Source organism: Odocoileus virginianus, chromosome 19 (assembly GCF_023699985.2).
Source record: "Odocoileus virginianus isolate 20LAN1187 ecotype Illinois chromosome 19, Ovbor_1.2, whole genome shotgun sequence".
Lineage (NCBI taxonomy): Eukaryota > Metazoa > Chordata > Mammalia > Artiodactyla > Cervidae > Odocoileus > Odocoileus virginianus.
The window spans coordinates 42,894,783-42,921,948 of NC_069692.1; the positions used below are offsets into that span (position 1 = coordinate 42,894,783).

At 47.3% G+C, this 27,166-nt stretch overlaps 1 protein-coding gene and 1 long non-coding RNA gene across 3 annotated transcripts in view; one reads left to right on the forward strand and one right to left on the reverse strand.

The window, feature by feature from the left end:
• Nucleotides 1-6,469: 6,469 nt before the first annotated feature.
• Nucleotides 6,470-10,968, reverse strand: LOC139029712 (uncharacterized). Of its 2 annotated transcripts, none has more exons than XR_011481926.1 (3): nucleotides 9,218-10,968; nucleotides 7,632-7,918; nucleotides 6,470-7,245 (listed from the first exon to the last, which is right to left on the reverse strand). It is a non-coding gene; the product is annotated as an uncharacterized lncRNA (long non-coding RNA). The 2 variants fall into 2 exon arrangements; XR_011481927.1 differs by lacking the exon at nucleotides 9,218-10,968 and adding an exon at nucleotides 8,923-9,209.
• Nucleotides 10,961-27,166, forward strand: part of RRAGD (Ras related GTP binding D) — a 34,044-nt gene continuing 17,838 nt past the window's right edge. Inside the window, exons 1-2 of the mRNA XM_070450131.1 lie at nucleotides 10,961-11,454; nucleotides 24,423-24,718. Coding sequence (XP_070306232.1) covers nucleotides 11,313-11,454; nucleotides 24,423-24,718 — 438 coding nt within the window. The 5' untranslated portion in view covers nucleotides 10,961-11,312. The remainder of the gene's footprint in view (nucleotides 11,455-24,422; nucleotides 24,719-27,166) is intronic.

A 27,166-nucleotide genomic window follows, 5' to 3' on the forward strand; every position in this document is an offset into this window, starting at 1 on the left:
TACCTTCTAGGCTGGTTTTGTTTCCTGACCTTGGAGAAGTGGCCTTTTTAGGAGATGTCTTGTGTCCCAGCAGTGCACTCCCCTCTGGCCACCAGGCTACATGGACTAGGGATTCCCCCTTTTGCAGTGGGCTGATCATTGGGGGCGGTCTGGTAGGGCATGGCTGGCTTCCAGTCTGCTTGATGGTAAGGCCCTGCCTTATTTAGGGTCTAGCTCGTGAGCTGGCTGGAGAACGCCAGTAAGTCTTGGGGCTAATGCAGGCACACCAATGGCAAAGTTGGATTCTGGGATGGGTGGTTGTGGGGCTAGTATCCCCAAATTTAGTGTTGACCTTCTGGTGGGAGGGGCCAGTTCCTGACACGGGTGCTAGCACGTCCCAAAGCTGGTGCTGGCCACTGGTTAAGTAGGGCTGAATCCTGGAGTGGCTGGCTAAGGAGCCGGGCATCTCAGAGCTGATATTAGCCTGATGGTGAGTGGGCCCAGAGCCTAGGGCTAGTGCCAGCTCATGGGTGGGTAGCACCAGCTCCCAGGTACTCTGGCCATGGAGCCCTAGGAGGTCCCAAAGCTGGTGTCAGCCCACAGGAGATGGTCCTGGATCCCAGGACCCTGTACTGAGGACCCAAGGTGTCCTAGAGCTGGAGTTGGCCTGCTGGTGGGCAAGGCTAGAGTCTGGAGTCCAGGTGTCCTGGGGCCGGTGTGTTGGCTGTGTCCTGAGGGGGCAGGCTGTGGGACTGTGGTCCTAGGCCTTATATCCACATGCTGGTGGATGGGGTCGGGGTCTGGGAGATCCCAGGACTGATTCTCATCTACTGGGGGGTGAAGCTGAGCCCCAGGGATAGTGCCAGCCCACCAGCAAGCCGATCCAGGCCCTGGGGTCTCCAGCCAGAGGGCTCAGGGGTCCCAGAGCTAGTATTGGACTGCTGGTGGGCTGGCCGGGCCCTGCCATGGCGCGCTGCAGGACTCTGGTGTTCCTGGGTCCTTGTGCGCCCCCCACCGAGTGGAGCCAGGTCTGGGAGTCTCTGGGGTCCCTGAGGGTCCCAGAAGCTCCTGTGACTGGTGTGTGGGGCCAGGACCCAGGTCCTCTGTTGGACAGGAATGTCCTGGGAGGCCGTGGGTTCAGGGGCCTGAGGGCTGGGGGTGGGGACATAGCCCCCAGCTAGTTGCTGGGCGTAACATCCCAGTACTGGCGCCTCAGGCTAATGAGGGGGGTCGGGTAGAGTTCTGGAGCTAATAAACTAGAGGGAGGATTCCAAAATTTCCTGCCAGCACTAACGTCCACCTGGTAGAATGAGCGCCCCAAAATGCCTGCAGCCAGTGTCTGTGTTCCCAGAATGAGATCGAGTTTCCCCCTGCCTCTCTGGGAGACTCTCCAAGATTGGCAAGTGGGTCTGGCCCTGGCTCCTTTCAGATCACGGCTCCTGCCCTGGGCCCCGGAGCAGGTGAACCTCTGTGTGTGCCCTTTAAGAGTGGAGTCTGTATTTTCCAGAGCCCTCGGGGTCTCCCAAAAGCAAGCACCACTGGCCTTCAAAACCAAACTTGCCGGGGCCTCGTCTTTCCCGGGCAGGACTCTCAGGCTGGGGAGACTGGTGTGGGGCCCAGTTCCCTCTGCCCTCGAGGAGAACCTCTGCAGTTAAAATTGCTCCCCGTTTGTGGGTTGCTCACCCAAGGGTACGGGTCTCCACTGGAGCTGCACCTCCACCCCTCCTACCTGTCTTGCTGTGACTCCTTCTTCGCATTTTATGGAAGGTCTTTTCTGGCAGATTCTGGTCTTTCTCATCAACAGTGTCTCTGTGAATACTTGTAATTTTGGTGTGTCCTTGAGAGGAGGAGGCTTTCCAAATAGTTGTGAAAAGAAGAGAAGGGAAAAGCCAAGGAGAAAAGGAAAGATATTCCCATTTGAATGCAGAGTTCCAAAGAATAGCAAGGAGAGATAAGAAAGCCTTCCTCAGCGATCAATGCAAAGAAATAGAGGAAAACAATAGAATGGGGAAGACTAGAGATCTCTTCAAGAAAATTAGAGATACCAAGGGAACATTTCATGTCCCTTGGGCTTAATAAAGGACAGAAATGGTATGGACCTAACAGAAGCAGAAGATATTAAGAAGAGGTGGCAAGAATACACAGAAGAACTGTACAAAAAAGATCTTCACGACCCAGATAAACACAATGGTGTGATCACTCACATTCACCTAGAGCCAGACATCCTGGAATGTGAAGTCAAATGGGCCTTAGAAAGCATCACTATGAACAAAGCTAGTGGAGGTGATGGAATTCCAGTTGAGCTATTTCAAATCCTGAAAAGATGATGCTGTGAAAGTGCTGCACTCAATATGCCAGCAAATTTGGAAAACTCAGCAGTGGCCACAGGACTGGAAAAGGTCAGTTTTCATTCCAATTACAAAGAAAGGCAATGCCAAAGAATGCTCAAACTACCCCACAATTGCACACATCTCACACGCTAGTAAAGTAATGCTCAAAATTCTTCAAGTCAGGCTTCAGCAGTACGTGAACCGTGAACTTCCAGATGTTCAAGCTGGTTTCAGAAAAGGCAGAGGAACAAGAGGTCAAACTGCCAACATCCACTGGATCATCGAAAAAGCAAGAGAGTTCCAGAAAAACATCTATTTCTGCTTTATTGACTATGCCAAAGCCTTTGACTGTGTGGATCACAATAAACTGTGGAAAATTCTGAAAGAGATGGGAATACCAGACCTCCTGACCTGCCTCTTGAGAAACCTGTATGCAGGTCAGGAAGCAACAGTTAGAACTGGACATGGAACAACAGACTGGTTCCAAATAGGAAAAGGAGTACATCGAGGCTGTATGTTGTCACCCTGCTTATTTAACTTATATGCAGAGTACATCATGAGAAACGCTGGGCTGGAAGAAGCACAAGCTGGAATCAAGATTGCTGGGAGAAATATCAATAACCTCAGATATGTAGATGACACCACCCTTCTGGCAGAAAGTGAAGAAGACCTAAAGAGCCTCTTGATGAAAGTGAAAGAGGAGAGTGAAAAGTTGGCTTAAAGCTCAACATTCAGAAAGCTAAGATCATGGCATCCAGTCCCATCACTTCATGGCAAATAGATGAGGAAACAGTGGAAACAGTGTCAGACTTTATTTTGGAGGGCTCCAAAATCACTGCAGAAGGTGATTTCAGCCATGAAATTAAAAGACACTTACTCCTTGGAAGGAAAGTTATGACCAACCTAGACAGCATATTAAAAAGCAGAGACATTACTTTGTCCACAAAGGTCTGTCTAGTCAAGGCTATGGTTTTTCCAGTAGTCATGTGTGGAAGTGAGAGTTGGACTATAAAGAAAGCTGAGCGCTGAAGAATTGATGCTTTTGAACTGTGGTGTTGGAGAAGGCTCTTGAGAGTCCCTTGGACTGCAAGGAGATCCAACCAGTCCATCCTAAAGGAGATCAGTCCTGGGTGTTCATTGGAGGACTGATATTGAAGCTGAAACTCCAATACTTTGGCCACCTGATGCGAAGAGCTGACTCATTTGAAAAGACCCTGATGCTGGGAAAGATTGAGGGCAGGAGAAGAAGGGGACGACAGAGGATGACACAGTTGGAAGGCATCATCAATTCAATGGACATGGGTTTGGGTAGACTCCGGCAGTTGCTGATGGATAGGGAGGCCTGGCGTGCTGCAGTTCATGAGGTCACAAAGAGTCGGACACGACTGAGTGACTGAACTGAACTGAACTGAGAGGAGGTGAGCTCAGGGTGTTCCTACTCCACCATCCTGGAGACTCCTTCATTCTTGAGGATTTTAAATAAAGTCATTTGTCTTGGAGAATTTGCTTGTGTGTATCATTGCAGTTAGGGTAACTGTCCCAGCCAAGGCAGGGGTTGTCCAGTCCAAACTGACCTACAAACATGGAGCTGTCAGAACCTCTGTTTGGCTGAGTCTACTGTCCAGAGCTTTCTGCTCTCATGTTATGGTATCACTGATGTCAGAAACTTGTCCTTCAAAGTCCATATGAATAGAAAGTTAACTTTTTATGGAAGTCGACATGTAGCCATTCTGTCTCACTAGTTTGGAACTTTTACAAATGTCATCTTTAGTTCATTCATGGCTTGTAGTTGGAAAAATTCATGATTTATACCAAAGACAACATTATAAACATCTAAAAAATGGCCACGATTACAAGATTAAGGTAGCTTTCCTGGTGGCAATATATGGTAACTAGAATGTTAGAAATCAAGGACCTTCATTCACCTCCCATCCCTCAATCTTGCTCCTATCTGGGTCTTAACTTTTTTAATAAATGGCATTACCATACATCTAGTTACTCAAATCAAATATCTGGTAGTAATCATTTCACTGAACATTCATGTTAATTAAGCTTTCAATAAATTCTGATCTATTCTACCTCCAAAATTTATATAAAATCTATCCACTTCTCTCATTTTCTACTTCTCTATTCATTTCATTTATGAACTGCTAAAGTGATCTGTTATTTATGTTTCTATCCTGAAATCTACAATCCATTTTTCCCACATCAGCCAGAATATGTACATCAGTTACTGGCTGCTGTGTAACAAACCAACCCATGAGTTAATGGCCTTAAAAAACCAACTGTTTTTTATCAATATTTGCTCATGATTATGTGGGTTGCCTGGCACGGTTCAGCCAGAATAGCAAGTCTGTGTTTCACACAGAGTGAGCTGAACTTGCTCATGTGGCTGCGACTGGGGCTGGAGAATCTAAGAGAGTGTCACCCACATGCCCGGCCCCTCAGATGGCTGGCTGGCATGCTGGGGCCGCTTTACTCCTGTGCTCCGGCATCTTTCAGGGTCTCTCTGTCATGGGCCTCCCAGTAAGCTAGCCTAGGCTTCTTTTCAGGGTGGCTCAAGGCACCAAGAAAGTGCAAAAAAGAAGTAACACAGTCTTTTCTGACCCAATCTCAGATGCTGCAGTGTCACTTCACTTTTGCTGCATTCTGTTGGTTAAGGCAAGTCACAGAGCCTGCCCACACTTAAAAGGAGGGAAAACAGGAGGGCGGAGGGGCAGAGTCACATCTGCAGAAGGTCTGTGGGATGACAGGATGGTTGTGGCCATCTTTGGAAACAATCTACCAGCGTGAACCTTTAGAAATGTAAGCCATGCGTTTCACCTCCCTTCTGAAAACTCTTCAGAGCTTCAGCGGCACCTGGAATAAAGTCTAAACTCTTTATCCTGGTGGAAAAGACGACCTGTTTCTCAGCCTGCCGCCCTCCTCCGCTCTCATCACATTGACATCTTGTCCCTCCAATACCAAACACTCTCACTTCTTGGTTTTTCCAACCATGGAGATACCTTCCAGGGGAACACGCCCCACTCCAACTTTCACTTTGCTCTCTGTCCCTTTTTCATGGTCAACTTAAATGTCAACTTTTTTTAAATTTATTTTTATTTATTTGGCTCTGCCTGGTCTTATTTGCCACGCATGGTATCTTTGATGTTGCATGTAGGAAATTCTTAGCTGTGGCACATGGGATCTAGTTCCCTGACCGAAGATCAAACCTGGACTGCCTGCATTGGGAACTCAAGAGTCTTAGCCACTGGCCCACCACGGAAGTCACCATCTTTGAAAAGTCTTCTCTGGTGATCCCATCTAAATCAGGCTGCTTCTTTCATCCCCAGTTACTCTCTGGCCTCTCTCTGTTTACCTCCTTCAAAGCACAGCCCTAAAAGTATAATTGTCTTTATGTTCATTAAAAAAAAATATTTGTAGACTATTAAAAGAGATGAAGTTATCAAGTAGAAATCTCTATAATGGCTCCAAATATGTCTGCACATTAAAGCAGCATGTTTCTGTCTGTGGAGGAAAGCCAAGAGACTCTGGGCGGGGTGGGAGGAGAGACTAACATTTCACTGGAGATTCTTTTATGCTGTTTGACTCTTCACCATGTGCATGTTCATATCATGTCAAAACACTACTTTAATAAAATATAATTTTATAATGTACTTTATAAAATATAATAAAAAATAATGGTTTGCCTCAGTGGAAATGATTTAATGATTTATAACAATTTCATCAGGGAGTCAGCTGTCTTAGGAGAACCAGAGACTCTGAGGTGCCCTCTTGAAAAACTTGGCTTTCCTAGATAAGCAGGAGTCCAGCAAGATTCTGCAGATGGCTCTTTCCTTTGTTTGCTTCAAGAGAGAATTAATGGCTTTAAATACCTATTTTAAAAGAAAGCCTGAAAGGCTTTCAACATGTAAACCCCAGGAACCAGGCGCAATGCCATCAGATGCCTCAGAATGCCCTAAGATGCAGGCTGCATGCTGCATGTAATTGCTCGCCCTATTCAGGACTGCAATTATTCTGCCTAAATTGTACAGGTCTCTTTTAAATAGCTCTTATGTTCCTTGTCACAAGGCATCTAACTGGTAACAGCAAAATAATTCACTAAAATAAGGGCACAAACTTCTGGCGTTTAAAATTCAAATTTTAAACAAAAATAACACTTAGATGTTATACTTTAATTCAGCATATAAACCAGATAGGGAACAAAGTCATTTGCCATTGGTGTTCCTCATAAAAGGTCTGATGATGGTCAACAATTGTATTATGACAAGTAATTTACTGATGAAGCTTTTCAATTTTTCTTTTTTCCCTTCCCCTCAGCGAATCTTGTAAATTAAACGGCCTGGAACGACAGACTCATTCTTGAGTGTCTATGTATGTGTTGCTTCTTTCCCTAGAAGACTGTGGAGCCCTTTCTCCTTTTCAGTTTCAGGCCGTCATGTAACTGACTTCAGCTTTTTCCTTTGTTAAATAGGAATAAGATCTAGTGACCTGCTGCATTCCAAAATAGTATCACCATCTACTTCATGTGATACCTTGGGAGAATTTTTCTTATCTGTAAATTAAGAACAATAATATTACTTAATGGGAATATTTTGAAGATCATATTATTTTGGAAGAGTGCCTCTTATTCATGGAAAATAATAAATATTAGTTGGAAAATTCTGGCAAAAGATAAAGCTCCTCTTTCACGTGCTATAAAGTTAAAGAGTTATTTAGAAAGGGTTAGCAAAAATGTATGCTAAGTTGCTTCAGTCATGTCTTACTCTCTGCAACCCCACGGACTGTAGCCCACCAGGCTCCTCTGTCCATGGGATTCTCCGGCCAAGAACACTGGAGTGGGCTGCCGTTTCCCATCCCAGGGATCGAACCCGAGTCTCTTGCATCTCCTGCATTGGCAGGCACGTTCTTTACCACTGGTGCCACCTGGGAAACCCTAGAAAAAATAGAACAAGCATTTAATAATCATTTTACTATAATTCCTTCACATCTTCAGGCAGTCCTGGAGGGACGAAGACCTGAGGGTCATCATCTCTTGCATGATGCACTTGCGCTCAGCCTAGCTGCACTCTTGTAGGGCAGGGTCCATATTTTACCTCACTGTGGCATTTCCCAGAGCTCAGATTGAGTAGAAAAATTTGATTTCCACTTCTTCCTGAAGTTTCTCTCAAAAACACGCCAGGTCTGTTCAGAGACTACTGTGTAACTTCCTCCCTTCTTTTCTTTCATTCATTTCATAAACATTTATTAAGTACCCATCAAGTATGTGGCAGCCTGCCATGGTTACATAGAGCATGAGTACCTTCAGAGACAAATCCTCACCTTCCTGAGCTCGCTCTCCCGGGAAGACGGCACGGAGCCCGAGCGCCAGGCCAGATGATGAAGGCCGTAGCCTGCTCACCGAGGAGATCCCACACCGAGTGTCTCAAAGGCTTCCAGGGTTCAGTGTCTTTCATTTAAAACAAAAATCTTTTGGTGGTACTGCGCAGCACGTGGGATCTTATACCCTGACCAGTGATCGAGCCAGCACCCCTCTCTGCATTGGAAATTCGGAAGCTCAACTTGACCGCCAGGGAAGTCCCAGTGTCTTTCCATTTTTTATTTAAATTCTGAAAGAAACCATACATACTTACTTTTACAATTAAAAAACTTCTAAGATGTTTTTCAACCTATTTTTTTTTAATTAATTTTTTTTTTTATTGAAGGATAATTGCTTTTCAGAATTTTGCCGTTTTCTGCCAAACCTCACCATATAGGTATACACATATCCCCTCCCTCTGAGCCTCCCTCCCATCTCCCGCCCCAGCCCACCCTCTAGATTGGTACAGAGCCCCTGTTTGAGTTTCCTGAGCCACACAGCAAATTCCCATTGGCTATCTATTTTACATATGGTGATGTAAGTTTCCATCTTACTCTTTCCTCAAACTGTTCCTTATCTGAAAGCTGACAGTACTGAAATAAGGAAAAAGCAATAAAGCTGTTTCCTGTTCTGTTTGCTCCAACTTCGTCAATACTGTACATTTCTGAAGCAACAGGGAATTTGTTTATTTATTATTGGCTGCGCCGGGTCTTTGTTGCGGCACGCAGGCTCTCTCTGGTTTCAGGGAGCAGGGGCTAGTCTGCCATGAGGCATGAAGGCTCAGTAGATGCGGCACACGGGTTTAGTTGCTCCCAAGCGTGTGGGATCTTCCCAGACCAGGGATCGAACCGGCACCCCCTACATTGGCAGGCAGATTTTTAACCACTGGACTGCCAGGAAAATTCCAGGACAGTGAATTTGAATCTCTTAAACCTTTATATGACTCTTATCTACCTTTAGGTGGAGAATTAACTGAGGATTTGACTTTTGATTTTTTTGACAGATTTTTTTTTTCCCCTCAAGAAAGGTCAAATTCTCAAATGTTTTGTTGAGACTAGTGCTCCAATCTACTGCGGATGTTCTGTAAACCCCCCTTGCAGGATCTCTCACTTGAAGGAACGGAGAGGGCCCTCAGGTATCTTGCTCTTTCTTGGTCTCAGGCAAAGAAGGGCTTTTAGCCTAGGAATTGTCCTGCCTGAACCCCTGGGTCCCCAGGGCACACACACTCAGCAACCAGCCCAAAGGATGTCCTACCTGTCTGGACTGACCTTGGACTGGCTTCTGAACTTGTAGAGCCTTCTGCAGTTTGAATCAGGTCTGCTCAACAGTTCCTCAGGCTGGTGATTTGTTCTGGGATAACCAGAAGTCTTAAACCCACTCTGTAAGAGCCTTCCTCCCAGGTACAGAGGAAGGAGTGGACCAAAATAGACTAGGAAAATTGCCCCTAAATAACTTCCTCTGATAAGAGCGGATAGAGCCTGCTTGTGCTGGGTACACGCCTCGCCCTCCCCCCACCACTGGAACCCACTCTCTGCCCTCCCTACCCTACCTCTGGGTCCCGGGCTGGGTCCCGGGCTCTCCAGCCCTCGGGTCCAGTTGGCTTTGGCCAGTGGAAAGCTCTTGGAGGAGACTGGAGAATGGACAGGAGAGAGGTCAGGGTACTCCTCCCCACTGCTGTCCCATCAACACCACGTGGCTCCCGCAGTGGCTGCTTCCTCATCAGCTGTCGCTCCTGTTTGGTGCCCCTTGTCCAGGACTCTCCTTTACACCTGCTAGTTTAGGGGTGGTAATCTCTCCTCACTGTTACTGATCCCTGTGTGGGCTCCTAAACTCTGCCCACATCCTAGTAAATTGTCCCTTTTAATTGAAAAAGCCTTTTAAATTAAAATATTTGCCTGTGCCATCTGTTTTACTCCTGGGAAGGACTTTGACTGATACAGCCATACATGTTACACTGCCTCCTCCTGGAAAATCCCAGGGCCTTTCCCAATTAGAAGCAGCCACCTCCTAGAAGGTGTAGCCGCATCCACCTACACTTACTACAAAATCCAGGACAGGAGTCTTGGATTGCTAGACTGGGATTTCTTCCAGGGCAGCAACACTGTGCTGAGCCTGCATGGAGGCCCCCACCCTCACCGCTGAGCCCAGGTCCCTAGCCTGGAGCAGGATCTCCAGCCGAAGTCCCCGCAGAGGCCGCGCCGAGGCCCGCCAAGCCTCCGGCCTCCGATCTCTCCTCCTCTCCTCTCCCACACCGCCTTCTGAGCCGCTGGCACCTGTGGGAGCTGGGTCACCCTGCTGGCCAGCTGGTTTCCTTTTCGTTGCGCTTGACAGAAGGAAGTTCATCCACGTGATTCTTTGCAGTATCCAGAAAGGGCGGGTACAGTTTGTCCTGCGGTGAAACGCTTGCGGAGGAATGCAGGTTTCAGTCTCACCCCCACAATGCTGCCATTCCTATGCGAGAATTGTCTCCCCTCGCCACTTAACCCCTTCTCTCTTCCCCTCAAAAAAACCCTTGGAACATTTTATTTGGGGATTTGGGATTACACCCCATGCAACAATGAGACAGGAGGAGGTGGCTGTGAATAGCCTCTTAGTGTATCACACACCTGAGACCTTCCCCAAACGCTGCAGAGGAATTATTCAGGCCAGCCAGCCACGAGGCATGGTGTTTTTTCAGAAATGTTTACGGCTGGGTAGGCCTGCTTGGTGACTGCAGCAGGCACGTTTTCTCAGCGGGAAGCAGTTTGAACCGCAAATGCGCACTAAGAGGCAATTGCCATGGAGACAGCGCCGCCTCTGCGGTGCATTTCTCCCGAGTTTTCTTCTTCGGGCGCTTCAGCATCCGCGGGGTGTTCCAGGCACGCGGCTCTGAGAGGTGTCTCGGGCGCAGCAGCGTTGGGCGGGGGCAGCCCGCGTGGGACTGGAACCCTCGCCCCGGAGTGAAGCCTGGAGAAGGCCGCCCAAGGTGGCGTGTGTGCGCCGAGGTGGGCGGGGAGAGGCCCCCGGCTGCGCGGGCCGCCGGCTCCCCCGCCTGTGCGTGGACCACGTGCAGGAGGGGCGCTTGGGGGCCCCGGGCGCGCAGCCGCGGTAGGTGCCTGCGCCGGGGCCCGGGGCCCCGAGCACCCGGCGTGTGTGTGCGCGCCGCTGGGCGGGTGGAGGGCCCCGCGCCGCCCTGCTCCCCGTGAGTGTGTGTGCGCGGCCTCGGCCCAGCGCCCCAGCCATCGGTGCCCGTACCCGGGAAAGCGCGCTCGCGCCCGTGCGGGGTGTGTGTGTGAGTGTGTGTGTGAGTGTGTGACTGTGTGTCAGGTGACTTGGGTCACGCAGCCTCTCTCTCCCTCCTCGGGGGAGGAACTGCCGCGCTCCGGCTGACTCCTCCGCCGGCGGGCGGGAGAGCGGGCGGGGCGGGGCGAGGCGGGGCGAGGCGGGGCGGGGCAGGGGGCTCCGGGCGCGCAGGGAGCCGCGGGACCCAGACCTGGACGCCGACCGCCGCGGGGGACGCGCGGCCCCCGCCTCCGCCCGCGGACCTCGGGACGAAACCTCAGTTTAGAAATACGTTGCAAGCCGCAGGCCAGGAGGTTTGGCCGACCCCCCCCCCCCAACCCCCGGGACCTCCGTCGTCCCCGGGACGGCCGGCCGTGGGCGCGATGAGCCAGGTGCTGGGGAAGCCGCAGCCGGAGGAGGAGGACGACGACGAGGAGGAGGAGGATGAGCTGGTGGGGCTAGCGGACTACGGAGACGGGCCCGACTCCTCGGACGCCGAGCCGGACAGCGGGGCGGAGGAGGGAGGTGAGCGTCGGGTCCACCGCTCGGCCCCCCACCCGGAGGACCTCGGCCGGCACCCCCGCCGGGCCGGGCGCGCGGGCCGCGGACTTGGAGGGGATCCAGGAGAGCGGAGTTTCGGGGTTGGGGTCGGGAGGGGCGCCGGAGGAGCTGTCGCGAGCTGCAAAAATGGGGGAGCCCGGGTGCAGGCAGCGGCGGGGGGACCAGGATCGGTGGAGAGGGCAAAGAGGAGGCGTTTTGACTGGAGGAACGCGCGCGCTCGGGCAGTTCCGAGCTTTCCGTAGGGTCTGGGGGTTGGGGAGGGGAGGGACCGCCCGGCGCGCCCGGGACCTCTCCCTGAATGCTGCTGTCGAAGCAGGGGTCAGATGTCATGGCTAAAAAAGGCAGCCGGCGGCAGCGTGACTGGCAGGTCGTCGGCAGCTGCGGATGTCAGTCTTACCCGGTGTCGCCGCGGGAGGGGTCCAGGGGCCGGCGTGGCGGCCCCGGTGGAGCGGCTGGGGATGCGCCCAGGTGATAAGGGAGTCGCCGAGTGGCCGCGGGTATCCGGAGATCCAGGCAAATACGGTTGTTAGGACACCTTATCTCTGCCAGGTGTCACCACCTGGGCATGGCAGCGCCTGGCCTGGAGTGAGCGCGGGGCGGGGGAATACAAGGCCACTTAGAAGCAAACTCTTGTTTCCTTTTCAAAAAGCGGGATTTAGCAATTGGCCAGCCTTTGGGGGCTTTCTGCATTTAATTCCTAAAGCCTAAGGAAGTTGAGAGCCTTTAGGATTCCAGAAAGATTCATCTTTTTTGTTTCCCTCCAAAGCGAGGGAAAAGTCCTTTATTGTAAGGTCATTTGGAAAGGTCAGTAGAATAAAGCTGGTAAACACAACATCTAGGTGAAATTGTCAGCTTTCTAAAGAAAGAACTTAAAATGTTCACTTTAAAGAAATTGTAGGAGGGATTAAACAGTACTTTCTTGACTTGATTTTGAAGAACCTTTATTGAAAATTCATTGAACTTATTTTAAATTCTCCATACAAACAAAGCCTTTCTCTGGGGGGTGGGGGGGTGGGAAGGCAGTTTTCAGTATTTTACTTAGAGTAGGTGCTACTTTCAATGAATCAGGGAAGAAAGTTAAGTCTTGAGCCTGATAGATGAGAAAGAAGCTTTCCAAGCCACCCTTTTTCAGGGTGCCAGCCCCTAGAGAGGTTTTGTGCTAATTCTTCATTTGCTTAAACTCCTGTGCGCACCTGTGCACCTCTGTCTTCTGCATTTCCCGTAATTGGTTGCACAGTCTAGCAGGTGGCCACATTTTTGTAGATAAAGGCTTTCCACGCTTTTGTTGGAGTCTCTTGGGCTACTTCTGGTAATTAAATTGTTCAGCCACTTCATTATTATTCAAATTGCATTTGTCAGCTCCTCCCCTAGATTCTTTGGAGGCTCCGGAGAGATTCGGAATGGGAATGTATTTGCAAGGTATTTGAAAGGGTAGACACACAATAGGGTGCAATTGTGATCCTCTGGAAAAAAAAAAAGGAAAAGAAATGAGACTATATTAGGGAAGAAAAACCCTGTAATTTGATATTGTCCTGGGGGCCGGAGACAGGGATCCGGGAAATGCTTGAGGTCTGTTTGTTTTTCCTGCAGTTCTTTAAAGGGGCACTTTGCATTTTTTATTTGGGGACTTGAAGTGAAATGAACACTTTAGCTGAGGGGAAGGAATTTCCTGAACAAAGGGCTACCCCAGAGCCAGACGTAGGATGCGCCCCACTGCTCCTAACCCAAGGTAAACCCACCTGTAACTGATGCTTATGTATCAGAATCTTCCCTTGTGAGATCTTGGGATCAAACTGGAATCTTGCTATAAAAGCACTGAGTATGTTTGTGTGGTGAGAGGAGCGCCTGGCCTCTGTCCACCTGATTCTGCTGTGGCTGTGGTTTGTTCCTCTGAAGCTTTTCTCCTTTATCTTGGGCTCCTGTTCTTTCCAAGTGTTGCTGGCTTGACTTGGGAGTTTAGGCCTGAATGCAGAATCTCTGTCAGAACATTTGCTTTCTCAGTCAGCAGTTCTGGCAAGGACTGTCCCTGACAACCGTCATGCCAGCTGATACGGTCCCTGGGAGCCGGGATGGGGGTGGAGGCTGGGAGTCCTGACTTCTGTGGTCTTCCTTTCTTGAGGCGTCAGGTGCCACCAGTTGGTCATTCCGATTTCTAATGAGCCCTGGGCCCTGTGTTGCCTTATAACCCTGTGTAATTTGGTATTTGGGGTAAATTTTACATTTACAAACTCAAGTAGTGGAAAGTGGGGGTTGGAGAGGAGGACTTCTTTTCTTTGAGAAAAGATGAATATGGTGCACTTTGAACCATGAGCAAAGCATTTCTCTAATGAATTCCAAACCTTCCTAATGGACTTGGTTTGGTGCCTGAGCTTCACAGTGACATGGGGCTTTTTCCATGAGGTTCAGAACTCTGCCCTGATGTGTGGGATGCAGGTCTGACCAGCATTGCTATGCAAAAGAATGTGATTGGAGGTGGGTCGTGTGATTTTCATTTGCCCGTAGTCTTACAAGGAATCCCCCATCCTATTTTTAAACCGAGTTGCCTGGTACATTTCACTACATTGTGCGAAGTTTAAAAATGTTGGTGCAGCTAAGGTGAGCCCTGAACTGAACTGCTTTGCCTTACACTCCACGTTTTATTCATGAATAGCAGGAGTGTTCGTAGGTCTAGCCTGGTGGGCTGCAGTCCATGGGGTCACAAAGAGTCGGACGCGACTGAGCGACTTCACTTTCTTCACTTTCTTTCTTAGGTACTTTAGTTCTGTTAAGGATGGATTTGGCCACTTCTGAACCCCATCCCCCCCCCCCTTTCAGGGTCATTAATTAGAGATAAGATGAGTCTCACCCTCAACCCCCAGGCTCCAGATAAAACTCCAGAGAGAGGAAGCAATAATTGAACCATTAAAAACAATTGCACCAAAAATAATGGTTATTTTATTTTTTAATTTATTTTTAGACACATGGACTTTAAGTCTTAAGTAAATTACAGTGCTTTAAAAACTATAATAATAAGGAAAGCAATTAAATGATCATATTTAATCCGAAAGTGAAATTATTCTTTCCCAAAGTCTCTCCCAATTTTTAAGGAAGATTTGGCTAAGATGACTGCTCACCCCCAGTGCAGCGAAGTGCGGTGTTGTTTCCATAGCAGCCTGTGTGCTCTCTCAGGGTCTGAGGGAGTGACAGTTGAGGTTGTTACAGGAGACACAAAAATCCAGAGTCAGCAGGTGGTACTTCCCTGATGGGCATAGAAGTAGTGAATCTGGCAGTTCTACTAATCATTAGTCAGCTTTTTTTTTTTTATATTAATATTTAAAATTATTAGTGAGTTATCTCTGCTCATTGTTTCTTGAGAGTAAGTAGAATTGTTCTTCTGATCCTGAATCCATGGCTCAGAGATGCCAGGGGACTTTTTTTGCAGCCACAAGGCTAGAACTGAGGAGATTTAGGAGAGGGTCGGGTTCATAGAAATAGAAGTCTCTTCTCTTGTCCGTAACGACTTGGGTTGACTACAGCCTGGCTATAGCTAATCTCTTCTGGTTCTGAAAATACAGAGTGTTGGAAGAGATGGAAGCCTCGAATAATTGAAAATGATGTGACCAAGGTCACAGCTTAGGCCCAGAGCTTATTCAAATACACATAGTTAGAGAGTGTATTTTTATCTCAGATGTTTGTGAACATGTCTCAGTGATTCCTGGTGTCATAGAACCTTGGTCCTCTCCTTTTACCAGCAATCTCTCCCATTTTAATATTAAAACAGATACGGGGTAGTCTAATGGGGAAAAGATGCAGTAACAGCGAGTTCTGGATAAGGGATGTGGTTCGGGGTTCACTCAGTTTTATTCAGTCTCACGGCTCCCATCCCGTAATTTCACTTCTACAGCCACTTCTGCCTTGCTCATTTTTCTTTCTTCTTCTCTACCTCTTTTATTCATGTATTCCTTACCTTTTTTTTTTTCTTTAAAGGCAACTCTTGGGACTTCTTGACAGTCCATAAGTTAAGACTCCATGCTCCCAACGCTGGGGATGTGGGTTTGATCCCTGGCTGGGGAACTAAGATTCGACAGGCCACGGGTGCTACAAAAAAAAATTTTTTTAAAGAAATTTTTAAAAATTTAAAAAGGCAGCTTTACAATTCTCAAAGAAGGCTTTAAGGCTCTCCTGTGACAGTGGCTTTCCCTGGTTCTGCTGTGACATGCAAGACAAACAGGGTTTTTCACTTCTGGCCTAAAGCTCCCAGATTTCGGGTGGACTTTCTCCTCCTGAGGACCTCTGGGGAAGACGCCAGCTCTGTTCCTCCATGTGTGAAATAAACTTGATCGCTCTCAGAGTGATAGTTGGGGGGAAAAAAGAAAAACTCACAAGAATGCTTTTCCTTTCTTGCAGAAGCATGGGTAGGTCAGAACACAGTAGAGATATTTTGTTTGTTTTTCTATTTTGGCTATGTCACATGGCTTTTGGGATCTTAGCTTCCCCTCCAGGGATTGAACCTGGGCCACGGCAGTAAAAGCAGAGTCCTAACCACTGAAGCGCCCGGGCATTCCCAGAAATGTTATTGAATACATATGTAAAGGAAGTATTCGTACATGGAATCATGCTTTTTAGTTCCCTGCCAGTGTGATGTGAGAGGATTTGAGAAAGATTTGATCTTCACATATAAATAAAAGTCACCTTCAAAACCTTTTCTGCCTTTGAAAATATGTATTCTGATTGCATTTAGTTTTCCTTACGAAGTCGTCAGTTAATCAGACAGAGAATAAATCTTCATCATCTTTTGCGTAGTCTCTTATTAACAATACTATTTGTATATTTAATTCCTACTTGGGTTGGAATTTCTTACTGGACTTCTGGGTCTTGAATGTGTAAATAGTTCCATTGATCAGAAATATAAAGGACTACAGATAATGATGCAAATAGAAACGATCCCGAGGCCTCTTCCTAAAACCATAAGTGTGTATCAGTAGACCCTTAAGCCCTTGTGGACCCCACAGAATACTAACAGCCAAGACATTCTGACTTCCTCAAGGGTGAGTGAGCCTCTCACTGGTCACATTCCACAAAAGACCCTCGCGTTACCGAGGCTTGGGCTGGGGGAGAAAGAAGAAAAGAGGTGTGTGTGTGTGTGTGTGTGTGTGTGTGTGTGTGTGTGTGTGTACACTCTGGCAGAGACTGATAGAGGAGATGAGGCTCGTGGGCTCTGATACATGTGTGGGCATTACACAGCTGGTAAGCGGGCAAGCCGGGATTTGAACCCCAGTCTGGCACTAATGGGCTTCCCTGATAGCTCAGGAATAAAGACTCTGCCTGCAATACAGGAGACCCAGGTTCCATCTCTGGGTCGGGAAGATGCCCTGGAGAAAGGAATGACAACCCACTCCAGTATTCTTTCCGGAGAATCCCAGGCACAGAGGAGCCTGGTTGGCTACAGTCCGTGGGGTCACAAGGAGTCAGACACGACTGAGCGACTCACTCCACTCCACTGTGGCATTAACACAGTACTTTTTCAACCATTCCATTTGCTCCCGCATTATCCTAATCCTTTCATTGAATCTTTGCTATATTTTCCAGTTCTGGGTCTGTTCAGAGGTGTCGCCTCTTGAAGAACTTTCCTTAATAATAAGAGCTCTTAGCTGTCAGGTACAGCAGAATTTGGGAAATGCATTTCAGACAATGCCTTCTCCTCCCCCAGAAAGTCAGGGCCAACCCTGTCAGAACCTCAGTTCCCATCTTTCCTGACTTCTGGTCCCTTCTTTGTTGTGAACATTCCCAGCCCAGGGGATCAGTCCGATGTGGCCCCACGCAGCCCGGCCCCTGAGTCCCTGATCCATCTTTCCCCCTTCCATAGTTTTTGACAGGGCTCTGCCACTTCAGGGTTAAGTCATTAGCCTGAAGGTGTTAGAGGCTGACAAAGGCCCGGTTAGATAACCCCAGCTCATAATGCTGCCCCCTGGGTGAGTGAGTTTCCCTGGGATCCCCAGTAGTCTAGTTACAAAGCTCCGTCTGCTGTTTGTGAAATCGGGTGTCAGGACCCAGTGGTAGGTATGTTCAGTGCCCTTGACCACAGTGGATAAGCTTTACTTGGGCATAAAACTCACCTCCTTAATACCTAAGTGCTGGGCTGGACCAAAGTCAGATGTGGAGTTTCTTCTTAAAGTTTCAGTTCACATTCTGCTCACTTTCTTTTCTTTTTAAAAAAATCTTTGGCTGTACTGCACAGCATGTAAGATCTTAGTTCTGCAACAAGACCCCAGTGGATGCATGGAGCCTTAAGCACTGGACCACCAGGGAAGTCCCATCAGTCCCTTTCATTTCATCGTCCCAACCAGTGACTGTCTATTGAGTGTTTATTACGGTGAACACCGAGAGCTTAGTTTTCGCATCTGACAAAGGATGAATGTTATCAATTTGAGGGTTAGAGTTGACACTGTGTGCTTTGTAGGTGGTCTGTAAATGGTAACTCTTGGTGATAAGAGATTGGAACAGGTTGGTTTGAGCCATTTCACTGTGAACAAGCCTCAAACCTCTCCAGTGTGCTCTCACCCTCAGTCAGCAAGATCTGGGGGAAAATGGACCACAATAAAGCACAGACCATCTCAGCAACCTGCATTTCCACTTCAAACCTTCTTACACCTTCATAGTTGTGTTGCCTTCTGAGGCCCCAGTCTCTTCCTCATCTGAGCCATAGGCCAATAGACACCCTGGACTCAACGACTTCAGATCCCTGTTCAGCCTCTTTGCCTTTACAGCTTGGTGAGTGGGCCCTTGTTCACTTGATCTTCCGGATTGGGGACCTGGGATTTCTTTCTCCCTTGTCCCCTGTGTTCAGAGGATCACTGAGTATTATTGAGTGAATTTAAGCTTCTCATGGATCCATTCCTTCTGCCTATCTCCAAATTCATCTCATTTGTGTTTCTAGAACAGCCTCCTTCTTATTGTCAGGGAGTAAAAACTCTTAGGTTCTGAAATGGAGTCCTGCAAATTAAACTGACGAAAGATACGAACAAGAGAAAAATAGGTTTAGTTAAGTAGTGATGCATGTGAGTTCACAAAAATTCCACTCAAGGAGGCAGTTAGAATTTGGGACTTACATACCATCTTAAGAGAGGAGGAGGAGGGGCAGAGGGACACTTCTGAGAGAAATAAACGACTTCAAAGGGGATGGGGGAAGGGGTTTGGTGACGTTCTCTGGGTGTAGCCGACTTCTTTTTGCCTCAGTCTCCAAACAAAGAAGGTGAGAGTTACTCCTGGGGAGGAGATTTTTGACAATTGAGTTCTTTAGGGGAGGATCTGCTTTGCGCAAAAAAAGGATTTCAAGAACTCCAGTGCCTTTAGCTCAGAACAATCTTTTTTCCAAGCCATAGTGGCTTATTATAGAACTCTTCGCAGTCCCCACGCTGACCCCCTTAAGTGGGGTGAGTCTCTGGAATGCGCTTCCTGATCATGTTGTGTGTATGTCTTTGTGGCTCGCTTGTGTCCGATTCTGCAACTGCATGGACTGCAGTTCTCCAGGCTCCTCTGTCCGTGGGATTCTCCAGACGAGGATGCTGGGGTGGGTTGCCATTTCCTTCTCCAGGGGCTCTTCCCAACCCAAGGATCGAACCCGGGTCTCCTACGTTACAGGCAGACTCGTTACTGAGTCACCAGGGAAGCCCCTGATCCTGTGAGTCTGTCTTTTAAAATCCTTAGTAATTTCCTCATCACTGTGAGAGTAAAATCCGAAGTTCCCTGCATTTCATTCTCGACTTAGCCTGTTAACCTATCACTAATTTATTTAATGGTATTTATTGGGCTCACACCACGTGCTACCAAGGTTTTTGCCTGTGTATATGTAAGACAGACAATAAACAAAAAACGAGACAAACATAAAGTAAAAAGATAATTTTGTATAGTGAAGTCCTATGAAGAAGACACAGGGATATTAGGAAGTGATGGGACCCGTTGAGGCCAAAGGAGGTGAAATTGCCCCTGGGCTGGGTGGGAGGAGGAGCCCGGGGAGGCCTGGGGAGAGCAGAGCGAGTGGAGGCCCGAAGGTGAGGAAGCAGAAGGCCAGTGAGCCTGCCGGACGGGGGAACGGGTAGGGAGGATGAACCGGGCGTGGGATGAGAGGGCAGCCCACCTGGGGCCTTTTAGGGAAAGGAGGCATTCGGCTTTTATTCTGAGTTCTATGGGAGGCCTCTGGAGAGTGGACAGGATTTTCTTGTCTTTAGACTATGTTCCTTAAACTCCAGGAAGGCCAGATTTCTTCCTGGCACGCCCTTTGCCTCATGCATCTCTTTTAGGCCTCCTCGCCTAGAAGACTCCGATGTGATTTCTCCAGGGAGCCTTCTTGCTGACCCCACAACACCTAGATAGCAGTGCATTGTAAAGCTGACGGTTTTCCTTGTGTTTTCCTCTCGAATCACTAAGAAATGGAGCTTTTCTTTGTGTCTGCAGCCCCGGCCTCAGCCCTGTCGGACTTGGCAGCCGTTCAGGGAACCTTCATGGAGCAGACTGCCCTCTTGTAAATTTCACCTCGCTCGGGCAACTTCCTGCAAACCCGCACCGACACTTTTAAAGAGCCTTTTCTGGGGTCCCAGCTCTAGTCCCAGATTTTTTTTGTAGTTCCTTTCTGGTTTTCCTTAAAATACATAATGGCCCTCTCGTTGTGTTCAAAGCAGCTCTTTAACGGCTCCCTTTCCTCAGGTGATTCTCACCGAACTTGAGCAAGTGAGTGCAGCTCGGGGAAGCGTGATGAGGGGTGCAGGGCGGCCCTCTGCCAGAGACCCGCGGGTGTTTCCCTTCCTGATGGGACCCTGACTGCCCGCCCCAGAGTAGAAAGAGATCTCTGAGACCCCGTAGGATTTCAGAGCAGGGATGTTTGAGGGAGTGGGGGAGGATTAGAAGGAAGATTTTTTGCCAGCAGGCTTTTCCTTTTTTGGCCGAGCCATGCATGATGCAGGATCTTAGTTCCCTGAGCAGGGCTCAAACTCGTTCCCCCCTACGGTGAAAATGTGGAGTCTTTTAACTACTGGGCCACCAGGGTAGTCTCGTCAGCAGGCATTTCTGATGTAAGAAACCTCCCCGATCAACAGCTGTGGCATACACAACTTCCTGACCGTGGGTCCACAATAAAAAAAATGCATTTATATTGTGAAACAGCACCCACCTACGTATAAGTAAATGTAAGAGTTCCCCTGGCAGCGTTTACTCTTGTCATGCGTAACACACTCTGGTATTTTCTAGTCTTTCTTTTGTCTTCGTTGCAGTTTTAGTTGAATGCCAGCTGATTGGTGGCTAAGGCCCTGGACGAGGGCGCTAGTACATACCAGTCCTGTGACCTTGGGCCGGTTCATTGCCCCAAGTAGGGGTAGAACAGACTTGTTCTTCCTCATTGGGTGGGTAGAGTTTGTAGACGTGTCTAGCGAGGTCCCTGGCACACAGTGTATTACGGTACATGCCAGTTAAATACGGGCTTCCAAGGTGGCTCAGTGGGAAAGGATCCACCTGCCAATGCCAGAGACGTGGGTTTCATCCCTGGGTCGGGAAGATGCCCTGCAGTGTGTGTGCTCAGTCGTGTCCAGCTCTTTGCGACCCCAGGGACTGTAGCCCGCCAGGCTCCTTTGACCATGGCATTTTCCAGGCAAGAATATTTGGATTGGGTTGCCATTTCCTCCTCAGGGGGATCTTCCTGACCCAGGGATTGAACCTGTCTGATCTGTCTCCTGCATTGGCAGGTAGGTTCTTTACCACTAGCGCCACCCGGGAAGCCTGCCCTGGAGGAGGAAATGGCAACCCACTCCAGTATTCTTGCCTGGGAAATCCCAGGGACAGAGGAGCCTGGCGGGCTACAGTCCCTGGGGTTGCAAAGAGCTGGACACGACTGAGCAACTGAACAGCCATAGTTAACTATGATAAAATGCATCTGCGTGGGGGTCAGTGTAGGGGTCTCTCCAGAGTTGATGGTGCACTTGCTGATCTGACTCACCATTTCCCAGCTGTTTGTAGTTGGCGGCGCATGCTTGAATTTGGCCAGGGGAAAATGCTTCCAGCTGTGTGTGTGTATTACAACCATATGTATATTTCACTTCCCAGCCACTCTGTGTATGTAAACACGCATGCACATTCCCTTCCCTTTCCACAATGGTCTCCATCACCTCCACATTCCCAGGGGGAAGAGGGCCCGCCTCCAGGGCAGCACTGTCGGTGATCATGCCACATAGAGTCTTGCAGACCTTGCTGAAGAGAAGTTAAAATCTGCACCTACATCCAGCAGTATAAACTGAGAAGAGATGAAGACATCTATAAGCACTGAAATATTTTTGTGGTCATACATAATTTAATATGATGCACCTGTTTTATATTTTGAGAAGCTTATTCTTCTATTTTAAAAAATTGAAAAAAAAAATTGATACGCAACTGTGCTTTCCTAACAAAAACCATACTATTCTGTTACTTTCTGTCTCCCTCTCTCTCACCAATCTCCCATGTCTGCCTTATCTGGAATTTTAGTTTCCAATTTTTTATTCCAAAATTTAAAATCAATACTTATTTTAAATTAATAGGTTTCAATAAAATTTGTCTTCCATTGCTTATTGCATTTTATTATATTTGAGTGTATTTTCTTTCAGGAGTGTATCCTTGAGTAATTCTTTCAAAGAGATTAAGTAGGCAGTAAGCTTTCAGAGTCCTTTGATGTCTGAAAACATTTATTTTTTTTGGCTGCACCATGAGCCTTGCAGGATCTTAATTCCCAAATCAGGGATCGAACCCTGGGCCTCCCAGCAGTGGAAACTTGCAGTCTTTACTACTGGACTGCCAGGGAATTCCTGGAAAACATCTTTGTTGCACTCCTACATTTGAGACATAGTATGACTGGGTATATAAATCTGGGGTGAAAGATATTTTCCTTCAGTCCTTGATGTATGATACTCTCGTCTTCATGTTGTTAAAAAGTCTGATGTCTTTATGATTCCTTTGTAGGTAATAGTTTTCCTCTTTTCATAGTTTAAAGGACTTTATTATTATCCTTGATGTTTTGAAGTTTTACTATAATTATTCTTCATGTGGTGATGTTTTTGTTTAAATTTCTCTTTTTTACTTTGTGGGCATGCTCATTTTAATTGGAAAAGGATTATCTATTTAGTATTGCTTTCCCCCATATTCTGTAATTTTTCTTTTTGGAACTTGTTTGAAGAATAATGGGACTTTCAAATTTTATTCTTGATGTTGCTTTTACCTTTACTTCATACTTTCTGTTGTTCTGTCCCTTTGTACTGTGTTCTGAGAGACTTTGACTTTCCCTGATGCCATGTTCATCTGCTTATTCTGCTTTTCAATTCATATATCCTCCCCTCCTGCCAATTACGTTTCTGTTTCTGAGATCCATTAAGACCCTTTTCCATAACTGCTCTTTTTCTGAACTGTCCTTGTTTCATGAATGCCACATTTCTATCTTTGTCTATATTCTGCCTTTTTCTTAAAACGTTGGTTTCTTTTCTTGATCTTTCACTGGGTTTTATACTTGGTCTTTTATTTTTGTCAGTCATGAAGCTGTTTTTTTTTTTTAAAGTTGGAATATATTTCACATACCACAATATTTGCCTTTTCAAGTATATAGATCAGTGGTTTTAGTATATTCACAAAGGGATGCAAACATCACTGCTGTTTAATTCCAGAACATTTTCATCACCCCAAAGAAAACACATAACCATTATGGTCACTTCCCATTTCCCCCGCTCTCCAGCCCCTGGCAACCACGAAGCACCTTCTGTCTTTATGAATCTGTCTGTTGTGGACTTTTCATATAAACAGAATCAAACAATTTGTGACCTTTTATGTCTTCTTTCATTTAGCATAACGTTTTCAACATTCATCATGTTGTGGCACCAATCAATACTTCATTCCTTTTTAATGGCTGAATAATATTCCATTATATGGGCATGCCACATTTTGTTCCTATTTCAGCTGATGGCCTTTGGATTGTTCCTACTTTTTGGCTATTATGAGTAGTGCTGCTCTGAACACTCATGTACAGATTTTTGCTTGGACATATGTAAGTTCTTTACTTCTAGGACTAGAATTGCTGGATCATATGGTGACTCAATGTTTAAGCTTTTGAGGACCTGCCAAACTGTTTTTTCAAAGCACACCATTTTATGTTATCCCCAGCAGCGTATGAGAGTTCCCATTTCCTGACATTCTCACCAACACTTGCTATTGTCAATCTTTTTTAACCCATCCTAGTGGGGTATGATGTGGCATCACATTTTTTCCACATGTATTGCCTTTATGACTAATGATGTTGAGCATCTTTTCATGTGTTTAATAGGCGTATGTGTATCTTTGGAGAAATGTCTATTTAAATCCTTTAACATTTTTATTGGGTTATCTTTTTATTGTTGAATTGTAAGAGTTCTTTATATATTCTGGTTACTAGACCCTTATCATATATATGATTTGCAAATGTTTTCTGATACTCTGGATTGTCTTCACTTTTTGATGTGTCCTTTGAAGCAACAAGGTTTTAAATTTCGATGAAGTCCAAAATTGTTTCTTTGAGGCATAATTCAAATAAGCAAGCACCTCTTTAGCAAACACTGATAATCTCGGCAAAGAAGGACTTTATGGAATGCTAAGATGGATTCTTTCCCTATATAGTCTGTTCCAGGAAACCTCCAGTCTTCACACGCTAGAGTTCCTGCTTGTGATGGGGAATTGCCCAGGTTTTCTGGCCCTCTGAGATGGTGTGAGAGATGGTGATGCAGCATTTTTCAGGGTTTTTCACTTGCTAAAAGCTAGCCTCTTGATGAAGGAGTGATGGAGTTTGCTCTTTCTGTACTTGAAAAGGTAGTTTTGTCTGTGGGTCATAAATGGTGTGTAAGGCGGAAGTGAAACTCCTCTCGCTAACCACTGTGACGGCCTCTCACCTTCCTTCTTGTTTGTGGTTTTCCCAGTTCTGGACTTTAGCGACCCCTTCAGCACGGAGGTGAAGCCGAGGATCCTGCTCATGGGCCTGAGAAGGAGCGGCAAGTCATCCATCCAGAAAGTCGTCTTTCATAAAATGTCTCCCAACGAAACTCTGTTCTTGGAGAGCACGAACAAGATCTGCCGGGAGGACGTTTCCAACAGCTCCTTTGTTAATTTTCAGATATGGGACTTCCCAGGACAGATTGACTTTTTTGACCCCACCTTTGACTATGAGATGATCTTCCGAGGGACTGGAGCACTGATATTTGTAATAGACTCCCAGGTAAGGCTCCATCTCGGTGTCTGGTGGGACTGCAATGCCCGACCCTTTGCGATCATTTGGGTTTCGGTTTTAGGGTCAGGAGTAGGCATTTCTACCAGACTAGCATTTCTCAGCTGTGGCTGTCTGGCTTTGGAAAGGGGAAGAAAAATCTCCCTACACGCAGCCCTGACCACAAGCAGTGTTCGGGAACCGTGTGCTCTCGGCAAGCCCAGAGAGGACGTCCCGGCGGGAGGGGACCGCCGTGATGGCCATGGAAGCAGGTGCTCTTGGCAGATGTCTCTGAAAGATCACAGGTTCTCTGCAACGAAAGTACATGATTAGCTACGTTTCAAAGTGTTTACTATTTCCTGTGAAGATCAAGTTCTCTGAGTGTGAACATTTTTCTTCTGAATCAAACTATTGCAGTTCCTACTAGTACACCGTTAAGGCAGCGTGACTAGCATGTATTTCAGAGGTAACTAAATGCAAAATGTGAAGTTTGAGATACATATGTTTTTTTCTACTCAATCTGTGTATCTGTGCTTGACTAAGGATTTAGCATCAGTTCTATTTTTGGTTTCTGTTTGTACTGAAAACCTTGTTCACATGAGGTGGCTATGGGGTGATTTTTGCTCTAGCATTCACTCAGTTATTTAAATTCCTTCCAAGTTGTATCCCCTAGGTTACCTGATTTTCTATCACACAAAAAAATATTTTTTGTGGTTTATCAGTAGACAATCCTGATTGTATTTTCATTTTAACTTTGCTGAAAGCAAAGAATTGGGAGCCGCTTGTCTGGAGAAGAACCTTATCACCCAGGCTTGAAAGTCACTCACTTTATTGGTGTTCAGACCAGCTTTCTGAATGATCTCTTTGGTACCCTGGGCCATTCTCCTGTGAAGTGGGGGAGGGGGCTGATGGTGTAAGGGCTGGAGGAGAGGGAAAAAGCAGGACTAAAGATGCATTTCAGGCAGGTCAGTCTTAGGAAGGAGCACAGTTAGCAGACTGGGACATTGACATTGATGTTTTTCAAACTGTTTCATGTGTAGTTACTCTTAGAACGTATCCCCGACGGAGGGCCAGCCAGAAGGCCCTCCCGGGGGCGCTCTTTTGCAGCTGTAGGGGATTAAAAGGTAACGAGTCCTACAGGAATGCCCTCAGCCAACTCTAAGCTCAGGTCTCAATATTTGCCTGAAATTGTAGACCTGCAAATGGACAGGTGGGGCTGAGCCTCTTGCGAGCCCGGTCGTGTTGGGAAGGCAGGGCTGTGAAGACCATCGGTAATAATAGTTCTGAGTCCATGCTTGCAAAACTATTCTCGGACAAGACTGCTCATGCCTGAAAGCATTGTAAACTCACTCGTGGATCGAGGTGCCTGTTTAATGTAATAATGAAATTTGCAACTCAGCCTTTTAGTTCCAAGTGACTGCACGGTGAACTTGTAGAGCCGTGGGAGCATGGCTGGATGGTTAGAAGTTCTTTTTCTCCTTTGTGTGTGGGGTAGTGGGCTAGGGAGGCTGTCCATTCCAATATCTGATCCATGGACAGCCGTGCCTCTCTTCCTGTGGGCCCATCTAGAGATGCGCGCCTCTAGCACCTTCATTCAGAGAAGGCAACGGCACCCCACTCCAGCCCTCTTGCCTGGAAATTCCCATGGATGGAGGATCCTGGTAGGCTGCAGTCCATGGGGTCGCAAAGAGTCAGACACGACCGAGCGACTTCACTTTCACTTTTCACTTTCATGCATTGGAGAAGGAAATAGCAACCCACTCCAGTGTTCCTGCCTGGAGAATCCCAGGGATGGGGGAGCCTGGTGGGCTGCCGTCTATGGGGTCACACAGAGTCGGACACGACTGAATCGACTTAGCAGCACCTTCATTGGGTCCAGGCGCTGCTGGGAGCCACACTTTGCTGGCTGTCCTGCTCATCCTGACCTGTTTCCTGGCCCCTCTGTGGTTTTGGCAGTATCCCCTTCTTCCTGTCTGAGGTTGGCCAGCACCAGGAGTCAGGAAGCTTAAAGCCCAAGAGGAGTGGCGAGCGGTGGACAAGCCACTCGTGGGGAGGGGGGCTCCCGAGCTGTCCCGCTCCTCTGTCCCCTCTCAGCCCCTTCTCTCGCCGAGTCTTGCGGCTGCTGCATGGGGTGTTGGCACTAGTGGCCCTGCCCCTGGGTAAGTAGATTCCAGCCCTGACACGTCACTTCGGGACTGAGGCTCAGGAAGCACTTCACATCAGTACCAGATTGTGTATACATACAACTTACACTTACGGGATTTGAATTGCCAGTGCACCTCTGTCTCAGGTGTTGATAATACAGCTTTAATGTGATAAAATAGGGACACTTGCCAGTTTTTTTCATTGTTTAGGGTGTTTTTATTGCCTCAGTTATCTCCCCTTTTTGGTTTGATTGAAATATAGTTAATTTACAATATTGTATTAGCTTCGGGTGATATATATTAAAGAATATATATG